We start from the raw sequence: 21,729 nt of genomic DNA on the forward strand, positions 1-21,729 counted from the left end.
ACCTTTTGGTTAATGACATTCTATCATTTCAGCTACCTACCACTCCCATCCAGCCTCGTTTCCTGCTGTTTCCAAAATAGTACACTGACTATGTTATGTCAACATAGTGAATCATTTAGCTGCTGAAGAGCCAGATACATGTTTTAGTTGGTGGAGACTACAGTAGAACATGAAGCAGAGTGAATATTGAACTTAAATTGATTATCAATTATGTTCTCGGAATGGATCTTAACGTAAATAGAGCAATTTCTATTGAAGAAAGAATAGAAATAATGGATTCTTACTATAATCAAGTACATTTTTGTGATTTTAAACTTTAAAAAAATATAATTTTATGCTATTTTTAAGCATGTTACTTTGCTACAACTAAAATTGCCTTTTTTGCAGAGTCAAAAAAGATCTCCATTAACAGTTGCCCTGGTGATGACATGATCTCCTCTGTTAAGAGAGCAAGTCAGTCGATCATTCTACATCAGGCAGTCAAGATGAAGTGCCAGAGAATTGAACTGAAGATTAAAAAACAAAGAACTCGCAAGACTTAAATGCAGGCATATCATGAATCTGAATCCTAGTCATGTTCAGCTTCATGTTGAAGTTCAACATGAAGAAAATCCTTGGTCAGAGGTCCAAGAAAGGTGAAAGCTTCCATATGCAGTATCAGCTGCATGAAAATGTGGATATAGCCGCCTACACCAAAACTCACATCCCACACACTCAAAATAATTTCAGAATAATCTGTGGTAACACCCTGTAGCATTGCTAAAGCTGTTCACAGGGTTATGGTAGCAAAACATTTTACTCACTAGCTTTGCTATGTCCATACCAGAGACTTGAACATTCTGTCTTAGTTAATGTGAAGCTTAGGCTAATTGGTTTCAGATCTGATTGAGGTTGCACTGCGTAGGCTGTAAGTGATTTTAAAAAAGTATTTTAATATGACTGAAAAATACTACAAGAGGTAACTTTTATTTGAATTAAGTGTTAAACTGTATTTTTAGATCCTTATATTTTTATTCAAATTGATTTTTGCACAAATGAAACAGGACTTTTGCTCAAGTAAAAGAACTGTTTTAATTGTGTAAAAATCTCTCTTTCTTAGCCAGGCTTGCATATTGATTAAACAAACACATTCCTCTTTTCTCCTCATGGCAATAGTACCTCTATATTTTTTTCATCCACTCTCCACCAAAATTTGTAGTTTTATCACATGTTTAAGTTGTCTACTGCATTGTAGTGTAGGGTAGTGATGAAGACCTTTAGCTGCGATGCCCGGACCTCTGCTGCTATGACCCCTCTCTGTGTCTCTACCACTGCACATCTCTCATTTAGGACGGAGCTAGCCTTGTCTAGCCCATTTACTCCAGCTCAGTCTCCACATCCTGTATTCAAGCCTGCATTCCTCCTCCCTTTCCATTCCCCCTGCTCCTCTGCACCAGCTTAGGGAATGAAAGGGGAAAGGATGCATGGTAGCAGTTCTAGCCAGGTGTCTGATGTGTTAATATGGTTTGTCAGCAGGTTATATGGTCAGATAATGAAGATCATTTTGTGCAATCAGCTCTGAAAAGACTCTGGGCTCCTCCCAGTCTCACAAAGGCTGGTTGGTGCATACATGTAGCAGCTCAAATGGTCTGGAGGTATTTAACTAGACTATGGAACAGAGATCCGTAACCCTGATGCTTTTGTTTGAGACTGATGGGCAGAGAAGTAAACTACTCAGTAATTGGCACAGTAGGATCCAGGCAGACAAAAGACTTCCTCTTCTATTTATGACCTTTGACCTCTGTTTATGACTCCTGCACTCGTCTTAGTAACAGCAGGAGGAAGGCATGTCCATTGTAATTCGTTTTATCTTCAAACAAGAGAAAGAGCGTCACAAAGGGACATAAAAAAGATAAATGGTGATTTTCGACATCACCATAGAGGTGGAAACAATGGATCATGGGAAACACAGAAAACAGAGAAAGAAGTCAAAGTGTTTGTGTATCGGTGAGTGACAGAGCCCATCTTATGATATACCACAACAAGAGAAAAGTACATGACTTGTTTTCAAGTGTGGAGAAAGAAGAAGAAAAGGAGACAGTGTTTGAAAGCAATTCTTGAGTCCTTGAAAGCAATTTCCCAGAGCAGCATGAGATACAGATAGAGAGAGAAAAAGGAGGTATAGAATGAACACAAAGCTAAGCTGGGGCGGTGTATGATCAGGAGACATAGGAAGCATTTCTAGTGCTCTGTCATATGACCTCTAATCATTAGATTCAGCTCCAAGAAAATTTGCAAACTTTTTCTTTCTTGCAGCATTGACTGACTCATCCTGTTTTCTCATTTCATTGCCTTTCAATAACAGCATTTGCCAGACTTTCACTTTCTACAAGTAAAAATGTGTGAAACGTGAGCTGTGCAGTTCTGGGATGCTGTGGTTGTCTCTCATGTCAGCAGTATATTATCTGACATTTGTACTTGAAACTTTGTGAACTACATGACCTCAGGGTGCTTTGTCCTGCCTGTGTGGCACTGAGTCAGGGTGTGCTAGTAGTCTGAGGCTTTATTTTGCTCCAAAACGACTGTGTGAAAAAGTGGAAAAAAAAGGTTTAGTTGGTGTTATCCTTTGAGTAAAATGGATCGAGGTGAGGATACAGTTTCTCTAGCTCAGCTCTATCCCGCAATGTGGTGAGAGCTTATGTGAGTTTGACTGGCCGTGCACTTTTTCCTTTCTTTATCTCTGTTTATCTGTGATTTATCTGTTGCAGGAGGCGGAAAAGGACAAGCAGGTCAGTGTACTTGCCAAATACAGGGAGTGTGCAAGTGTATGGAGTATATAAAACAGTGGCTCACATTTTTATTTTTGTGCATTTACTTTGTAGAGGACAACAGAAATGAAGACTATAAGGGAACGAAGAACACCCCATGATCAGATTTTATTTCATTATCCTGCCAGTGCATCAGCAGACAATTTTGGCCATCGTATATAAAAAAAACTTGTAGCCTAAAGATGTGTAGGCTATATGTCCTAATACGGAAGGTACTACAAATTTATTAAAGATAATTAATACTTCGGCTTTCAGTCACATAACACACTTGATGTTATGACCCAGCAGTGTTGCCAGCAACAATCATCACGTTTATATGGTACAAATGTACAAAAATTTGATCACAAGTTATTATCAGTATATGATATGTCTTTCAAATTAATTTCCCAAAAATAATCTGGAATGTTAGGAATGCATCTCTCATTTTGTGAGATCTTTGCAAGCAATTTGGCTCGTTATAATGATGAACGTGACTCACAAACACAATTGTCCTTAACTTAAAATGCTTTTACTGTTCAGAAATTTCAGGTGTTTATATTGAATACAGTACTTACAGGTCAGTATTATATTTTCCAGTCCAAATCGCTTGGGTGTGACTTGCATAGGTTTTTAAGCCTCTGGTATGGTACTATAACATTTTCCATCTGGCAAAGCTGTAACCAGATATCCTGCCATCTTTATTAGCTTTCTGTTACCCAGCCAGCCCTGCCCCATCCACTCATATATGGCAAGTATCAAATGAATACTTCGAAATGGTAGAGCGTGGACATCCTAGTGTCTCATAGTGTGAGGGCTAGATAAAAACATCTAGTAGAGAATATAAAATGGATGGTTTCATACAGCAAATAGTTTCAATTGAGGATTTTATTTTCTGTGTACTGTCTCAAGCACATGGCTCTTGCTCAGAATTCTAGTAAATTCACCTAATCTTTAATACCACAATCCATATCACAAAACTATATGGTGTATCACCTGTCATTGAAAGATATATTACTTCTGCACCTAATATATCATTTTAAACATATACATAAGTCACTATGTCTAAATTACATTCAATATATCTGGTACATAGAGAGAGATCACAATATTTACAAAGAATACAAGGAACATGTTAATGTACAGTATATTCAAAAGAAATGCCTTCCTTCTAGTTGAAGCATCTTTTTCTGTTTATCTGTTATTGCAAGGACGTTTTAAATAACACATGGATAAAGATGAACATTAAAAAGTTAAAACAGCAACCACAACATGAAAAATAACAATGTTATTGTTGGAAACATAATACAGGGTATTAAATCACAAGAACAGTTGAATAAAAACCTGATTGTGGTCAGAATGTTCACATTTTTAGAGTCAAGAGTTTATGTTTGTGCCTGTATATTAATAACACACTCATCAGTGTCTGGGACAGAGTATATTTGGTCTAATCCCTGATAGAATAAGCCCATTTGTATCTGCAGCCGTTTCATTTTTTCCCTCTCTGCCTCTATTTTTCATGTTTAGGCTGCTGCTGACTTTGCCAAGACCCATCTGCCCGAGGCTCTGCGCCAGCAGCTACTGACCTATGAACGGGACAAGGAGCGGGACAAAGAGAAAGACAAGGAGAAAGATGAGAAAAAGGAGAAAGGCGGTATTTCCTATCCTTCCATTTTGGAGCATCAGATCCTGAGTTTGGACAGAGAAATGCTGGACAAACTCTCTGCCACTTATAATGAAGCAGGTATGTGTCTGCAGTAATTACTTTCGTTTATTGCCAGAAGCCTTGAAAAACATAAACATACAACTTTAAGCTTATCCATAGTGTCCATAGTGTATACATGTACCTCAATGTATGGCAACATTGTGGCATTTTCTCTGCAATCACCTTTTCCCCACCCAAGTGGGGATCTAAATTAGGGCAGAAGACATGCACAGATAGATTTTACTCAACAGTGTTTCTCATTAAAAGAGACTCAAGAAGAAAGCAGCAGTCCAGTCTACAGCAGTGTTTTTACGTGTCCCCAATAAAGCTGCATGCATAGTATTATTTTCTCCTCCACTGTTTCACTTGACTGTTGTTGAATAGTGACTGTCAGCAGCCCCGGGCCTTGCTTATTCAGCTGTTTAAATACAAGCTGATCTTCACAAGGCTTGTAGTAATTATCTCTAGAGGGAGGCAGGGAGGGAGGGGTGAGGGAACAGAGAGAGGGTGATGGATGGAAAGAGGTAGGAGAAGGGTCAGAGGAAAGGATGTGTATGTGGAACGAGGACGTTTTGCTGTTAACGGCTTTACATTAGAAGTGGACGACCTATAAGAGAGGCGAAATGAGGGTGAGCAAAAAAAAAAAAGGAACCCGTTGAGAAAAGGTTAACAAAAGACAGGGACAGGGACAAACAGACTGGGTGGGTTGAGACATTGAAAGAGTGAGGGGAATGAGGATATGGAATACAGGGTGTGCTGAAAGGGACCGGTCCACATGAACACTGACAAAGGGTAAGGAGAGAGAGCAGAGTCACATCTTGGCAGAAGAGGACGATCAGGACAAGCATGCCCCATCAGAATCATTTAGCATGATTAAAACTTGCTTGTTTTCACATGAGTGAGAAGGAAGAAAAATAACATTTTCCCTTCCTATATTTTTACTGTAATACAGAAAAAAGCGGTATTGTAGTCCTTGGAGATGGTAAAGACCATGGGGAACAACAAGAAAGGAGTCCTGTAGGTTAATGAGTTTCATGTGTTTTTCATCTATTAATTTGACTTTCAGCTATACATTAGAGAAAACCATTGGCCACAAGGAATTTCAGAGTGCCAGAAAAGACCATATGTTAATAGCTGAGATTAAGAATCTCTTGACGGTACAGCAGAAACATTATTGACCTATAAAGAATGAAGGTAAAAAGGTTGCAAGATAGATTCTGATAGTTACACTGAACCACTGTTTTGACATACTGCGACCGCAATGATAATTTTTTTCAGTTTTCTCCCAGTGCGGCTAATTACACCATGTTCAGACAAGATTTTTGCTTTAGAAATAACCATACAACCTGAATTCTTAACTTTGAGTGGTCAGCTGGAAGAAAATGGTACAACTTGACAAACTAAAGGAGAAGAAATTGAGATGTCGCTGAGTCTTGTCAATCCCTAAAGGTGGGAAACAGAGGAAAAGAGAGGAAGTCAATAATCAGATTTTTTAATTTAAACAGTGTGAGGCTAATATGGAAACCTGCACTAACAGCTAAATTCCCACATGTGACTCTCATGTAAGTCAGTGAGGGAGCTATTAGCCTGAAAGTGCTGTTGATAAATCCATAGCTGAACTAAGAAGCTGATGTTCTCTTGAGAATAATGGGTCATATGATACACATGATTGTAAGGAGGAGACATTAACTCCCAGATCAGGAGGCCACAGATGATTATTAACTCATAGAAAAGGTTGGTACGCAGCTGTATTACCTTTTGTCAACTCGACTGCTCTGTACCTCTTCATCCTCTTTCATTCTTACCTTCACTCTTCCCCCTGCTGTAGATAAGTATCATCTTTCTGATCTGTGTTGCACTCAAAACAGACACCAAGTAAATCTCCTGATCCCGCTGTCTACTTCTGTTCTTAAGCTACGTGACCTGTTGCACCCGGGCTGCAAAAGTTTTTACCCCTGCTGGTATGTGTTTCTTATCCGGCTATATTTCTATCATCCTTCATTTGGACACCAAGGCAAGAGAAACAGACACTGAGCTTGCAGATAAACTCACCGTCAAGCTTCATTACAATGGAAAAGCTCCTGTATTGTCTAGTCCCAAGCATCCGCCAGTCAGGGATTGAATTTGCTGCAGTATTTTGCTTAGCTTTCTTGTCTGCGTCTCAAGGGGGGATCTGCTGATCAGGTAATTGTTGTGCATTCTTGTCCTTGTATCTGATTCAACAATCGCATCATTTAGGGTGCACAGCGCCTTGCTTTCTCTTGTAATCGGGGCCTAAATTAAGCTGGCATGGAAGGCAAGGAGAGGGAAAATAGAGAGATATTCTGTTGTAGAGTACTCTCTAGAGATACTCTGAGTTCAGCTCCCAGTCCCCAGGACAACTGCATATCAGATTTATCCTGCTGTTTGTTCATCCCTTGGTTGTTTATCAGTGAACAAAAGCACTTGAAAGAAAGATAAGGGAGATGGAACTTTGATGGAATGCCCAGGAGCTTAGGGTCTATTATGGAAACTGTCTTCTTAATGTGGTGTGGTATTCTGCCAGTGTTAACCTTTATGTAGCTGTGTGACATATCTATCAACGCATACAAGTACAGTGTTTCCAGAACTGTTCAGGTCTGATAATTAATTGTTCAGGTACAGACACCCAGCAATTTAATCCATATTGTGTATGATTTTGTTCTACAAGAGTTAGTTGTTTAAAATTGTAGCCGTACATCATCTGTTTTCAGTATTTGTGAGGAAACATTTTACATATCTTTGCCTATTTACACGAAGGGGGAAAAAAAGCAAAACCAAAGACAATAAAAAGGCTGAATTATTTGATTACTGACCAGCAACATGTCCATTGACAGCCTTCATAAAATGTGTCCTTGGAGACTAGCCATGTTAGACACATATTTAGCAACAGGAATGCATATAGTACACCATCATCTAAAAACAACCATAAGCTGCCAGCAAGCCTAATGTTTAACACTTCACAAATCTGCAGGGAAGGAATTCTCCCGGCCAGATTACTGGCACCACATTTTTGATCCTGCACTTCACAAGATCATATCACTCTAGAGTATGGCACTAATCATATCCACCACCCCTATGCTCCATTTGTTTTTGCTTAGCTAAATGCTGATCTCAGTTATTTCTTTATTGCTATGAGTCATTTGATTTTTGTGTTCTGACTGCAGTAATGTTTGCCTTGGTTTTATTTGTTTTTTTAAATATATAAAAAGCTTGTTGTAGTAGAAAAAGTACTGTACATTCCAATGACCCTTTAACCCTTTAAACCTAGAACAAATTTTCCTGCAACTTTCAAATTATTTTTTTTTCTCTATATCTCACCTTTCTTTAGCGACTTATTATAATATCCTCTGCACCTCTTCATTTTGAATTCTTCAATTAAATTATTGAAAAAATTATTTATTAAATATATAGGTATTTTATATAGGTATTATTAAATAGGCATTTTCCTATATTTAACTTATTGATCATGTAGATGCCCATTAAAGCACAGAGAAAAATCATCAGCTGTTATATAGAAACAGAAAACTAAGAAAAAATGTCTTTTTCAGCAAAATATATCATTAACTGAACGTATAAACAAGCATCTACAGTGACTGATATTTGTCAAACCACATGGGCTTTACCGCTGAATCGATGTTACAGAAGGTGACAATGTTTCTAAGTTCACTATGGACCCTCTCAACATCCAAATTCATCACATCAGATGCTGCTGAAAAGCTGACACTGTATCAGTAAATGCTTTTGGTTGTCGCTGGTTGTTTTGGTCTTTGAGGGTTATGTAAATGTTAACTCACATCAGAGACATTCATGCAGTCATGCACAATGGCAGCTGTTGGCTGATAATATGGCTGACAATATGGATAATACTGCTGACCAAAGACACATGGAAAGATAAAATGATTCATGGAGGTTACTTTTTTTTTTTTTTTTAAAGTAAGGATTTTGATAATCCCAATCAAACAGTACACGTGCAGTAATCAAAGAATGCTGGAAAATGTGGAGCCCTGGAAATAAACATAATGAATAAACATATCTCAGACCAAATGTGTCTGACATCTGAGAAATGACTGATTGTTACACAGTGTAAAACAGCTCACATCAATGCCTCTGACTTTATTTTTCTGTATGACAGGTTTTTAAAAGGGTTACTCTTAACAGCTCTCGCTTTTTATTCAAATTCACACAAGCACACTTGCAAATGCACAGCGATGTACATGCTGTTGCTTAAAATAGCATCGAAATGTTAACAGTGCAGGTCCAAGGAGGTCAGGCAAGATAGGATGGCAGCTCCTCTAGGGAAAGAAAATAGAAATTGTGGGTGGACTAATAGGCAGGTAGTGTTTTTAGAAAAGCTTTGAAGAAGACAATGGACCAGGGTGAGCAGGGTGGTGACAGTCCTGCACTCACATTTTTCACCTAAATGCCAAGCAGCTTGGTTGAGAACATAAATTCTGGGGTTATAGTCTGCAGCTAGGAGCACTTAACAGTCTCAGGACTTATTGAGAGCATGAACATAGTCGATGCTAACTCAGAGTGAATGAGTGTGACTGTGCAAATTGCAATCGTAGACTAACTGGGACTGAGATGTTAATCTTATTGCAGAGTTGAAGGTGTGCCCGACCAGACTGTGCCAATAATTAGCATGAGCACAGGGTGCATGCGGGCCATGGTGCCATTTTAATAGGGAGTGCTGAACGTATGCTTGGCATGGCTGGGCTAATTGGGGAAGGGTGTGCTAGCTAGGCACCTCAGCGCATTATCTTTATTGCCATGGGAACTAGATAAGGATAATTAGCTGGACAGCATGGCACTGTGCAGAGGCAGCTATAGGCATTAGCGGGATTAGGGATGCATATACTGATGCAACTAATAGAAATAGATTTTTTCACCAACTGTGTCAAAGATTTAGTGAGCCACTTACATTTAAGTGGCATCTATATTCACTTCATTCTTTCTAGCTGTGCTGCTGCTCTTTGGTCTCCCTGTCTGCATTTCTCTGTTACATTTTTTCTTACACTAAACTATAAATGTGTGTAATAAAACCGTTGTCCTATAGAGGATTAATCTCTTTTCCCTCATGTCTCTCTACTTGTGTAGCTCTTCACTACCACTCTATTGTTCAGTCTGTGTCCGCTCCTATATGTGTTTCCTCATCCTCATCCTCTCTGTTTTGCTTTCATTACATACTGTCTGTACAAGTCCAGGTTTAAGTTCAAGTAACTGAAGAGGACAGGTCAGGTCAGGTCAGGTCAGGTGAGATTTACCTCTATACTTGCCAAAAACATAAAATGTCAAACACGCAAGATTTGGAACTTTAAGAAATAGGTTGATCATAGGCATTCTAATGATGGCATTTCAACCACACTTAAAGTCAGAGTAAAAGCATGTGAACTGTAAAGATCCATATGATTCAGTTACTATATACCAGTGATGATGTACATAAATTGACAAATATGTAAACATCTGCATTTTGTAAGTGAAAACGGTTCAACTTCTTTGACACTCTCTTTGAGCCATCCCACTCATTTTGACATACATAGTGAAACTTTTAGTATTGTTTTAATACACCTCTATTTCATGAAATTTGCATAAAAAAATCAACCGTCTGTGTTCTGTCCAAAGTGTTCAGCCAACCTGTCCTGCATTCTGATTCTGCCAAACCTCGTTTTTTTTCCAGTGGGTGGTACTGAAGCTGTTATTTCACTGTTTTTGGAAACACTGGACTCACACGGGGGCAGTGATTTTGCCTCATAAAGCCGCTGCCCCGATTGGTCAATTTGTTTGTTAGTTTGACTCTTGAAATAAGGTATTAAAACACCGCTGTGACCCATCACAGACTGCAGAGCTACTGTTTTTGTCTGGGAACCTTGGATTTAAGAGCACTTCAGGGCTTCAGTTCCCCGTGGGAAAGGACTATATAACAACAATAATAAAGCAGTGAAAATATTCTAAATATAGCTTACATAGATGGATGTTATGTAAATGGATACTGATTTGTAGACAAGCCTTCTTTAGGTGATAAAACTAACCTTTGAGAGCTTCATGTCGTATGGATGAACCTGAAGTACTCCTGTCACACATTCAGACACTGATCACCTCCATCTCAGCATGTTTGTGACTTTGTTTCCATTTTCAGACTCATGCAGTGGGATTAATTATGCACAAAATGTGGATAATGTGTGAGTCAAATGGTTCAATGTACAACATTTAGTGACATCTACTAATGAACTTAGAGATTTAAACTTTCAACCAAACCAAATACCCCATTCTGGGCTTTTTTGTTCAGGAGATCTTCAGTCTGGTTGACACTTTGACTAAGTGGGTGATGGGAATACACTTTCACCCTAAACATAATTATGCATACCTGTATTATATTCAATTGCTGCTCTTAGATCCCCATAAATCTTACACACTGAACATTTTTTATTTTTATACTTTGGCCAGGGGTATTTTATCTCTAAAACCTATGGTGTGACTCTGTCCCATTTTCCTGCACCCCTCCATCCCTCTCTCCCTACCCCCTCCCTCTCCAGTTTTGTCTTTGCTCTGTGTGAGCAGATGGCCAAACAGGCAGATCTGTTCTTTCTCTGCACTACTTTGGATCTCACACAATAGGCTTCAGATTCAGAGTCCAGACTCTGTTCTGCCTGGCTGAGAAGCTAAACAAAGAGAGGAAGGAGAAGAAGAAATGAAAGCATTTCAGAGAAACAAGGAAGAGAAGTTACTTCAAAGAGCTTCTGCATTGTTGGCTCACAGCTCTGTGTGTTTTGCTTTAGTGCAGCGGGGAATAATTTCTTTGCAAACTATTTTAGTTTTTAATTAGCATCCTTTGGGTTGGGTGATACCATTTATGAGGTGATATGAACATGGCAGCCATCACACAGACTTTTCCTCTCCTGCTGTGTTTCAGGTACAACATGCCTGGTGGCCCTGCTGTCTGATAAGGAGCTGACAGTGGCAAATGTCGGAGACTCACGTGGAGTTCTTTGTGATAAAGACGGCAATGCCATTCCTCTGTCACACGACCACAAACCTTACCAACTCAAAGAACGCAAAAGGATAAAGAAGGCTGGTGAGAATGGCAGTAGACTTGTACACTTATGACAGAACATAAAAAGGCTTTATGTAAAGGTTGAAGGAACATTTAAGGTGCCCCCAACTTCAGTGCTATCATGAAAGCATTAAAATATTTTCTTGTGATGAAAGCTATGTATACCCCTGTGCTCAGGCTAGCATCAAAACCAAGTGACTGATAATGGTCTAAGGCACCATGTAATCAAACACAGCCGGACAGTGCACAATATTGAAGGTGCATTTGTGGGCACACATTTCCCTCCTACCTTATCTGCATATGCTCTGTGCTGAAGAGTGTTTAATGGCAGGTTGCCAGATTAGTCAGTCAGTGTGGTCAGTCATCAGAATAACCCACCACCTCCATCTAATGGTCTGTTTGGGAACTGAAAGTTAAAGCATGCATTATGTTTGCAGCCGATCCTGAGATTTTATGTTATTTTATGTTAATTTTTTTTCTTTTATGCCAGTGTCCTTGGGCGCTGGAGCCAAATATTAATTAGTGAGTAGTGAAACCACAAGAATACCAAAAAACTCCTTCTATAACAGCCTTTTCTCGTGGTGTGGCATTATCTTGTGTGTACGAGGTATATTTCTCTTTGTCATCACAGTTGCTCAAGAGCAATTAATGACAGAAACTTTATACCTAAACCACAGGTTTCACCCGTACAGCTAATGATCTGATGAGATTTAAGAAGTAGGGGAAACTTAATTTTCTTGAAAACGATGGAGCCAGTGTATGCTTAATCAAGTGTTATCTATTCAAACCTGGTACCAAAGACAATGTAAATCTCATTTAAGATTATTATGGAGTCGAGTCAGGTGAAATTAGAACCTTTTGTCAATTTTTGTTTTGTTGTTAGTGCTGGACCTTAATCATTCATCAGGGTTTTATCTGAATCAAAGAGGTGATAATGTCCTTATCCTGTTTACTTCGCTTTAAAATGTTGATAAATGACATGAAAAACTATGGTAATACTGTTACTTTAAGAAATAAACACTTAATTAAGAAAGTAAAATCAATTAATAAATATGATAAAGTTGCTGTGGGCACAGAGTTATTTGTTATCTTCATCCCTATAGTGTCATGTACATAATTTCTGGGGTAAAAGATAATTTTGGCATCCCAAAAGAAAGTCTGACCCCTTCTTTCTTGTTATAATTACAAATGAGTGCAAAGTATGTTAGAGAATTCAAGGTTTTATCAAGAACTGGGACAAAATTTGATAACCATATAAATCTCTATGAAGGAAAAATACTTCATACACTGGAAGAAAGAGAGTCAAATCACAAACGTCTGAGATAATTACTAAATCATAATAACTATTTATAAATCAATAAACCATTGAATAATAATATGAGACCAGTAATATGTCTGACTTAAAGAATACAAAAAAATAATTTTGCAGACAATTTTTACCTGAATGTTGCATTGCAAGTATTGAACACAATATTATTTATGTAAATAGCCATTTTGGAATTTGAGTCTTATTTGATAGATTATTGCTTAATTTTGTAACTTAATTATGATCTTTGTGCATTTTCGGTATACTCAATATTTCTGCATTTTATTTACAAGGTTATTACTTCATAATAATTTAGAAAAGATGTTGAAGGAAATCCTGCCTCTAATATAAATGCATACATAAAATTGTTCAATTATGGCAAAGCAGCGAGTTTAAAAGAAAATATCTACTTAAGTAGCTCCTTTTATTTTTATTCCTGTGTCAATGCTTTGTGAATGAGGGCATTCTAGCTGACTTAAGTGTAGTTTAAAATAGAACACTACACATAATGGGATTTTTAGGGTATTTTACAGCCCGTCAGAGGCCTGAACTTCTGACCTTACTGTTTTAAAGTCCAGGATATAGCATGACTTACTGGGAATCAACAAAGCACCCTGACCTAGTATGGAAGTCTACATCTAATCTGGTCATTTCCAGTAAAATTCCCTGTTTGCAAATCTGTTGAAGCAATAGGGGACACACAGCTGTAATTGCAGGATGTGATATGAATTGAAATGTATCCAGAGTAAACAATTTGTTTCATGAACCAAACGGTAAGCGCTGGGTGAATAAAAACATGTCAGTTGCAATTATCCATGTAATTATTTGCCCTTTCTCGTGAACTCTGTACTCATATTGTTGATAAAAATGAATACTCATGCTACCAGCTGGTTCAGAAAAACAAAAAGAATCTTTCATCTCAGCAGTCTAATGGCACTGATACAAAAAACATCTGTTTCTGTTCTTACAGTGATGTTTGTGACTCCTCTTTGCAACCGTTTTTTTTTTTTTTTTGTCTTCCTCACATTCTCTCAAACCTATCCCACCTCATTTTCTTATTTTCCTTATCGCCTTTTAACTGTTTTCCTCTCTTTCCTCTTTGTCTAACTTCCTGCCCAGGTGGCTTTATCAGTTTCAACGGCTCCTGGCGCGTTCAGGGCATCTTGGCCATGTCTCGCTCTCTGGGCGATTACCCTCTGAAGAACCTCAACGTGGTCATTCCTGATCCAGACATCATGTCCTTCGACCTGAACAAGCTGCAACCAGAGTTCATGATCCTGGCGTCAGATGGTCTGTGGGACACCTTCAGCAACGAGGAGGCGGTGCGCTTCATCAGGGAACGACTGGATGAGCCTCATTTCGGCGCCAAGAGCATCGTCCTCCAGTCCTTTTATCGAGGTTGCCCTGACAACATCACCGTTATGGTTGTCAAGTTTAAAGGCAAGGCCAGTGAATAGCACACCACCTACTTGCCACATACAGAATCTGTATAATGTTTGAAGAAATAATGACTACGGAGATGTAAAAGCAGGCCCACAATTTAATCTACAGAAGGTAGTTAGCCCAGTCTCTGCCTTTTACTGCTGTAAAAGTGACAGATGTAAGAAAGTATCTCATATAGGTTCAACCACATCCCTCAGACACCGCAATGCAAGCTGGTTATGCAAATGAACAGATTTAGGTCTGTGCACTTGTGGGTTCACTCATGAGTGTGCACACATTTGTACAGTACATGTGTGTTTGTGTATGTGAGAGAGAAGAGAGATTGACTTAGAGAAGAAACGGGGATATATCTGTTGTCTGTGAGATTTACTCAAGTGTCAAACTATAAACATGTCAAATTTAAAGATACTGTTTTGTTTCATCACCATGTTATTTCAGATGTGATGTCTGACCATGTTTTATTATTTTTGTTTCTAACATCATGTGTATTGACATCTACCAAGTGACTGCACTGCAAATTCTGCAAATTTTAAACTGTGGCAGGTTATGTTTTTTCCAAATACTGGTGCAAATTGTCATGTTGAATTTACTCCCTTTATACATGAACAACACAATAATATGTCCACGCTTGTTCAAACACCACAAATCTGGTTGTACAGCAATAGAAGTGATTACATGTTAGAATGAATGTGTGTTTTGTCTTTAGTTTCACCCTTTTGTTATTACTTTTATAAATTATGTACCGCATAGTTCACCTGAAAGACTGCTGTTAGTTTCTGTGTTTATATTTTTAAGACTTTTTAAATCTGAGATCCTCATTTGATCTGTTTAATTAACATCAATGTCCCTACTGATAATGTAACCACTGTTGGATAACTTAGCAGCTTCTCTCATTCTGAATGTGTATAAAATATGTTAAAACCTTGTAAAGTAAACCTTCCAGATAATTTGATAATTCAGTAACATGTTATGATTGTAACAGAAAATTAATTCATTACTTAATAAGTTTTGATTAATTTGATGCTGTAATAACATTGACTGTTAACATGTAACATGGTGGTAATAAATTGTGTTATCACATTCAATAATAGCAGTTACTGTTGATATTATTATGTTATCTGGGAAATAATATTAACATCAACGTAGAGTGTTTTAGTTTTTACATATTTACACGCTATTCTGTTATCTAACTTTTCTTACATTATCATTTCCTTAATTCTAGTGGAAGATTATTAAATTTAACTATAATTTATCCTGTGTTCTCTTTAAAACCCCATCATCTTCATTGTGAGATAAGTCCTGCATTCTGAAGATACATCATAGATACATAGAGTATTTTTTGAAGTCAAAGAGTATTAAGCCTTTGAATGAAATATGTTATTGTTGCCTTATATTTAACAGTTCATTTCCTGTTCTGAAGTCTGCTGCCAAAATCTCTCTCTGCTTTTAATGTATTGCAGTCATCAACATCATGCAAACTGCACGACCTCAGTGTCATATGTTGAAAACTCACGTGTAGAATAAATCGGCAAAAGAACATCTCCGAGGGACATGAAACTGTAAAATGAATGTACATACTGTCCTCATGTTAGAATCACCCCTTCACTGTTTATATCACAATGAAGAGAGCAATACGCCTGCTCATAGATTGTTTAACTCAAGAGAAATATATATATATATATATATATATATATATATATATACACACATACACACACACACACACACACACACCAGTGTGCCAGTGTGGGCTTTTCAGTTGAACATTCATTCTTTATAATGTATGTTAAAGAATGTTTATGTGGCATTTGTACTTGTTTTTTGTTTGACTTTAATAAACTGTAAAGAAAAAAAATCTGAATTTTAAAATGTAAAATCAAAAATGTAACATTAAAATTATAAGCTATCATGTGTCACAGTTTATTTCTTTTGGTCCAGAGGAAAATATCAGGTACAAGATAGTTAAAAACCTAATCCATACCTTTTGAAAAGCGTTTTTAGTCAGTCAATGCCACCTGCTGGGAGGCTGAAAGACATTTATTACAGCAGTTTACATCATCTGCTGTCTGGGAAAGGTCAACAATGAATTTAATAAATTATTAAATACGTGACTCTTAGGTTTATTCCTCCTGCAAGTATTAATACATGGATTGTCTAAGGATGATAGTAATGATGCTATATTGTACTAATCACGATAAAAGATCAGAAGTGAGTATAATTAACACATGTGCTCAAAGATCATATAATATTTTTATTTTATTGTTAAAATTCCATTATGATAGAGTTAAGAAATAATGCTTAATATGTAATAGGTTACAGATTACAATGAAATACTGCTTTAGAGATAAAATGTGTTAAATCTTACATACTTTTGCTAGATGAATTACTAACAAATGACAGCTGAAGAGTTTACTCATGTTTTTAAGATACAGAGGTGGCCAAAATGATTAGAACACCTGACAGATCTGAAAATACGGACCTTTTTTGCCTCCAAAATATGATTTCATTTCATAATGGTCATGAAACATGCAGATAGTTGCTCAGTACAATTATCAGAGTAGAGTCCTGAGGTTTTTATCCACTTTTAACTTTAATTATTTCTTAATGAGCAGGATAGGTCTCGTACATTCAACAGAATCACAAAGCTGGGCCCTTTGACTCTTACATCACCACCAGTTTAACCACAATCACCCCATGATTGATGATTACACAAGGAATTTGGCTTCTGCGAAGGAACATGATGGTGTGGCATTGACAGTGAAAAAGGTCTAGTTTATTTTTTGTCGGAAAATAAATAAATCTTTTTATGATGACTGATTTATAGAGCAGTGATGACTGTAGATATTTCATTCATTTATGGGTATTTTAATGGCAAATTAAAAAAACCCACACAGATGAAATGTCTTAAATATGCCAAGTGTTCGACTGTATATTATGAGTAAAACGGTTAAAGTTTAATTTACTTTATTATCCCTGTAGGGAAATTTGGGCCGTGCATTTGACCTATTCTATTCTAATACATAAACACACACACACAAACACACACACGCACACACAGTTTTAAGTTTTGTATTTAATTTTTAGAAACTTTAACCAACTGATACTTTTGACGTAATTTTTATATATTAATAACCCACATTTGGTTTCACTACTTTTTTTCCCAAATCATTTTTCTTGACCAGTGTTACTAGTTATGTATTACCCTGTTAAAAATTGAATAAATAATTTAACAATTTAATTTTTTTTTTTTCTTCATCAAAGTAACACATCTTACGGTATTCAATTGCTATTCTGATAAATATTTTGAAGTAGGCAATAAAGCTGAAAAGTCCTAAAAACATAAATAAATACTATGTAGTTAATTCAGAGTCTTTATAAATAGATAGATAAGCTTTATTAGAGATTCACAGTCCACATTAAAGAGCAAACAGATAAATACAAACACAATACAAAAAAAACCCTCTATACTTTCAAGAGGCAGTCATATCAGTGTTTCCAGAACAGAGATGTGTAACATACAGCACTATATGCAAGATTAGTCAGCAATAAAATTACAGTATTTTCTGAATGATTCAGGCGACACATAAATTTAAACATCAGATTTCTCAACACAGCACGCAATGATATAGATAAAATTTCTGAAGGAAAATAATGTTGAATTTCCAGCATTGATCGTTCTTGGTGTGGTTGCCGAATGTATTCTACATTGGCTTTTGAATACAATATATTCAGATGTAACTCATTTACAATCACCAACATTTTAATTGATAATTGAGTTGTTTTTTTTTTAACTCATTCCCTAACTGTAATAGGTGCAGATACTCCCCAATACTGATTATGGCCCACATACAGTGTACAGTAGGTCATAATATTCAGACCTTAAGGATGTAATTATAGCGCACTTTTATTGCAGTTAAATGATGTATTGATTCCATATTTTTTCATTTGACATGAATAGATGTTTCTAGATTCTGTATCCTGTTAACCTCTGTGAGTCTAAAGATAAATGAACCCACAGCCACAGTGAGTGTCCCTGACCTAAAACGGCCCTGTGATGCCAGTGTAATGTCATATCCTGTCAAGAAGAAGATGCATGACAATTCTCGTTGTCCCAAACATGGGCTTCCTGTTTGCTGGTGTGTATGATGATCTGGGGCAGGTGTGATGTGACACCGCTAAGTCTGCTGCTGCAACCAGAGAACAGCATGTAACCCCCCCCCCCCACCCACCGCCACCAGATGCACCGTCACTTTAGATAAAAATAGGTTTACGGAAAGAGCTACTCAGGGACTTGGAAGAATCCCGTCACAACAGAGGGGAGTGTTCACTCTGCTAGTGTGTGCATAAAGCATACCGACTGCTGAGCCCACAGTCACACAACACAGAGACAGCCGCCGGGTACTGACACTTACAGAAGAAGACGACGACGCCAGGCCTTTTAGGAACCATACATCCCTCCAGAAAACATTAGAAAAAGAAAAAGAAGACATCAGATCCTTTAGGATACACCTACACGTTTACAGACATGGGTATTCATGGATCCAAACCTCAGAAACATGTACAGGTTCTAATACTGGGCCTGGATGGATCAGGAAAGACTACTCTGCTCTACAAACTGAAGTATAATGAGAGTGTGGTGACTGTGCCAACTGTGGGCTTTAACGTGGAGACACTGGAGACCGAGAGGAGCAGCCCGGGGTTGACTGTGTGGGACGTCGGTGGCCAGAGGAAGATGAGACCCCACTGGAAGCATCACTACGCAGATACAGCTGGACTGGTGTTTGTGGTGGACAGCTCAGACCATAAACGTCTGGATGAGGCCCGCAAGGAACTGCATCGGGTAATTAAATAGAACAAGACAGACAGACAGACAGACGGATGGATAGATAGATAGATAGATAGATAGATAGATAGATAGATAGATAGATAGATAGATAGATAGATAGATAGATAGATAGATAGATAGATAGATAGATAGATAGATAGATAGATAGATAGATAGATAGATAGATAGATAGATAGATAGATAGATAGATAGATAGATAGATAGATAGATAGATAGATAGATAGATAGATAAAAAATAATAGTAATAGTAGCAAATAATAAAACTCTATATGCTTTATATGTATTTACATAAGAAGTACAATTGCAATGGGATGTCTTGCAAAATACCTTTATGTATGTGACATGGAGGTGCAGCAGATAGCACTCATGCCTCACATCAAGAATGTCCTGGGTTCAGTTTGACACCAGTCAATGGGGGGGCTTTCTGTGTGGAGTGTCTGCATGCTCTCCAGGTACTCCGTCTTTTTCCCACCATCCAAAGACATGCACTGATAGGTTAATCAGTTAATCTAAATTGCCCATAGGTGTGAATGTGAGAGTGATTGTTTGTCTCTATATGTCAACCCTACGATGAACTGGTGACATGTCCAGGATGTACCCCACCTTCGCCCATAAGTAGCTGGGATAGGTTCCAGCCACCCCAGTGACACTAGTGAGGATTAAGCTGGTTCAGAAAATGAATGAATGAATGTGACAACCTGATGTGAAATGTAACTATTGTTTTATTATATTTTCATCATTTATCAGGTCCTACGGTATGAGAGTCTCAGAGAGGTCCCGCTGGTGGTCCTCGCTAATAAACAAGACCTTCCTGAAGCTTTAAGCCCAGAGGTACTTTGCCTGAAACTGGACCTGAGGAAAGTGTGTGAGGGTAGAGCGTGGTTCATCCAGCCCTGTTCAGCTGCCACTGGGATGGGACTGGAGGAAGGATTCAGGAGGATAGTCTACCTGATGAAGACTCCACTGAAACAGACTCAAGAGGACATTAAGATTAAGATGAGGTCTAAAGGCCTCGGTGTCACAGCTTTGAAGCAAGTCTTGCTCTGTGGCTAAGAGATAAGAGGAAGATCTGTTTCTGAAACATTCACATCACGCACAGGATTCGTCCCTGTGCAGTTCATCAAAAATGGCCCAGTTGAGGCACCTTTCAGCCAAAATGAAAGGTACAAATCAGATGGATGACAGCGCTAACAGTTGATATTCTCTGTGTGGCAGGTAGAACTTTTACTGACTCAAAATGAGGATATAAATGTATGGATGTGATGATGGTCCATGAGGACGCTGGGAGGGATGTTACATTATTAGAGAAAAGTTGAAAGCTGATATGAAAAGCGTATGAAACAAGATTTAAGACAGATCAGTCAAGGGATGAATGTAAAGTACATAAAAATGACTGCAAACATTTCTAAATAAATTGCTGTTTTTTTATTGTGTATTATCTGGTCATTACTCCTATGATGTAATGCTTTTTGATTATTCATAATATCCCAATATTAAAGAAAAATGTTGTTGCTTACGTGGTTGTCTAGAGCTATGACATGTAAGATTATGAACAAATGCTACAAATAAAGTGATGACAAAAAATATAAGAAAATGAAATCTATTGACTCAAATACATGATCAAACCATCAAAGAACAAAACTGTAATTATTTGTTAAATATGTCCAATTGTATTGTTTTGTAATTGTTTTGTAGCTTTTGCACTTAAATAAAAGTGGCTAAAATATGTTTAAAATGTTTAGCATCATTGCTTGAGTTAAACTAACATGATGTTTCTATTTAATCAATATCAGAATCAGCGCAGCTCATTAGTCATTTCTAAACTTGACCAAAAAGGAAGCAGGGATTAAGCACTTATTGAACTAGGTCATTATCAGAGTTAAACATGCACTACATCAGATATTCATCATTAAATATTTTCACAGTTGGTGCTGTTGTTTTTTTTTACTTAATGGCATCCAAAATAAAATAATATAGTTATTTCTGTGTTTTTTGGGAAAATGTTATTCAGGTGTCGAGGGCCGAATTATGTAACCTTTGGGTTTGACAAGCATAGTTAAGTGGGTAACAGGGATTTTTACATTTCTTCGGATAATCTTTTGAGTTGTAATGAGTGTTATAGATTTTTGTCACAATAATAAAATTCTGTATTTATCAGTCTCCTTGATTGCCAATAACTTGTATCATTACTGTCCCTAAAAAACACAGTTGATGCTATTTATTTGGTATTGGATGACACTGCATTAAAATTACATAAATGTTTTGAACATAAAGTCTTAAGACAGAAAATAACTGTCACCAGATAAACAATTAGAGGACAAAAGGAGCAGAAAATAGAAAATATTTATTGCATGTTAATCAAAAATGTACTTGTGTGATCTAATTTTGTGAGAGCTTCCACATGTGGACACCTTATCTAATTCTATTCTCTTAACTTTTGGATAAATCAGGGGGGTCAAACATATGGCCTGTGGGCCAAAACTGGCCCTCCAAAGGGTTCAGTCTGGCCTAGGACCCCACTGCAATCTGTAAATTGAAATGTGTAAATGACAAGCCGAGGTATGATGGGAGAAG

General features: G+C 37.5%; 2 protein-coding genes across 2 annotated transcripts in view; both read left to right on the plus strand.

Moving 5' to 3' along the window:
• The window catches only part of ppm1lb (protein phosphatase, Mg2+/Mn2+ dependent, 1Lb), a 43,599-nt gene extending 27,443 nt beyond the window's left edge, over positions 1 to 16,156 (plus strand). Inside the window, exons 2-4 of the mRNA XM_030151688.1 lie at positions 4,311 to 4,527; positions 11,420 to 11,581; positions 13,986 to 16,156. Of these exons, the coding sequence (XP_030007548.1) occupies positions 4,311 to 4,527; positions 11,420 to 11,581; positions 13,986 to 14,323 (717 nt within the window). The 3' untranslated portion in view covers positions 14,324 to 16,156. The remainder of the gene's footprint in view (positions 1 to 4,310; positions 4,528 to 11,419; positions 11,582 to 13,985) is intronic.
• Positions 16,157 to 18,669: 2,513 nt separating this feature from the next.
• On the plus strand, positions 18,670 to 20,883 carry LOC115431373 (ADP-ribosylation factor-like protein 14). Its single transcript, XM_030151690.1, has 2 exons — positions 18,670 to 19,149; positions 19,903 to 20,883. Exons 1-2 carry the CDS (start codon positions 18,835 to 18,837, stop codon positions 20,206 to 20,208), a joined length of 621 nt encoding a protein of 206 aa, XP_030007550.1. The 5' UTR covers positions 18,670 to 18,834; the 3' UTR covers positions 20,209 to 20,883.
• Positions 20,884 to 21,729: the final 846 nt, after the last annotated feature.

Source organism: Sphaeramia orbicularis, chromosome 13, assembly GCF_902148855.1.
Source record: "Sphaeramia orbicularis chromosome 13, fSphaOr1.1, whole genome shotgun sequence".
NCBI lineage: Eukaryota > Metazoa > Chordata > Actinopteri > Kurtiformes > Apogonidae > Sphaeramia > Sphaeramia orbicularis.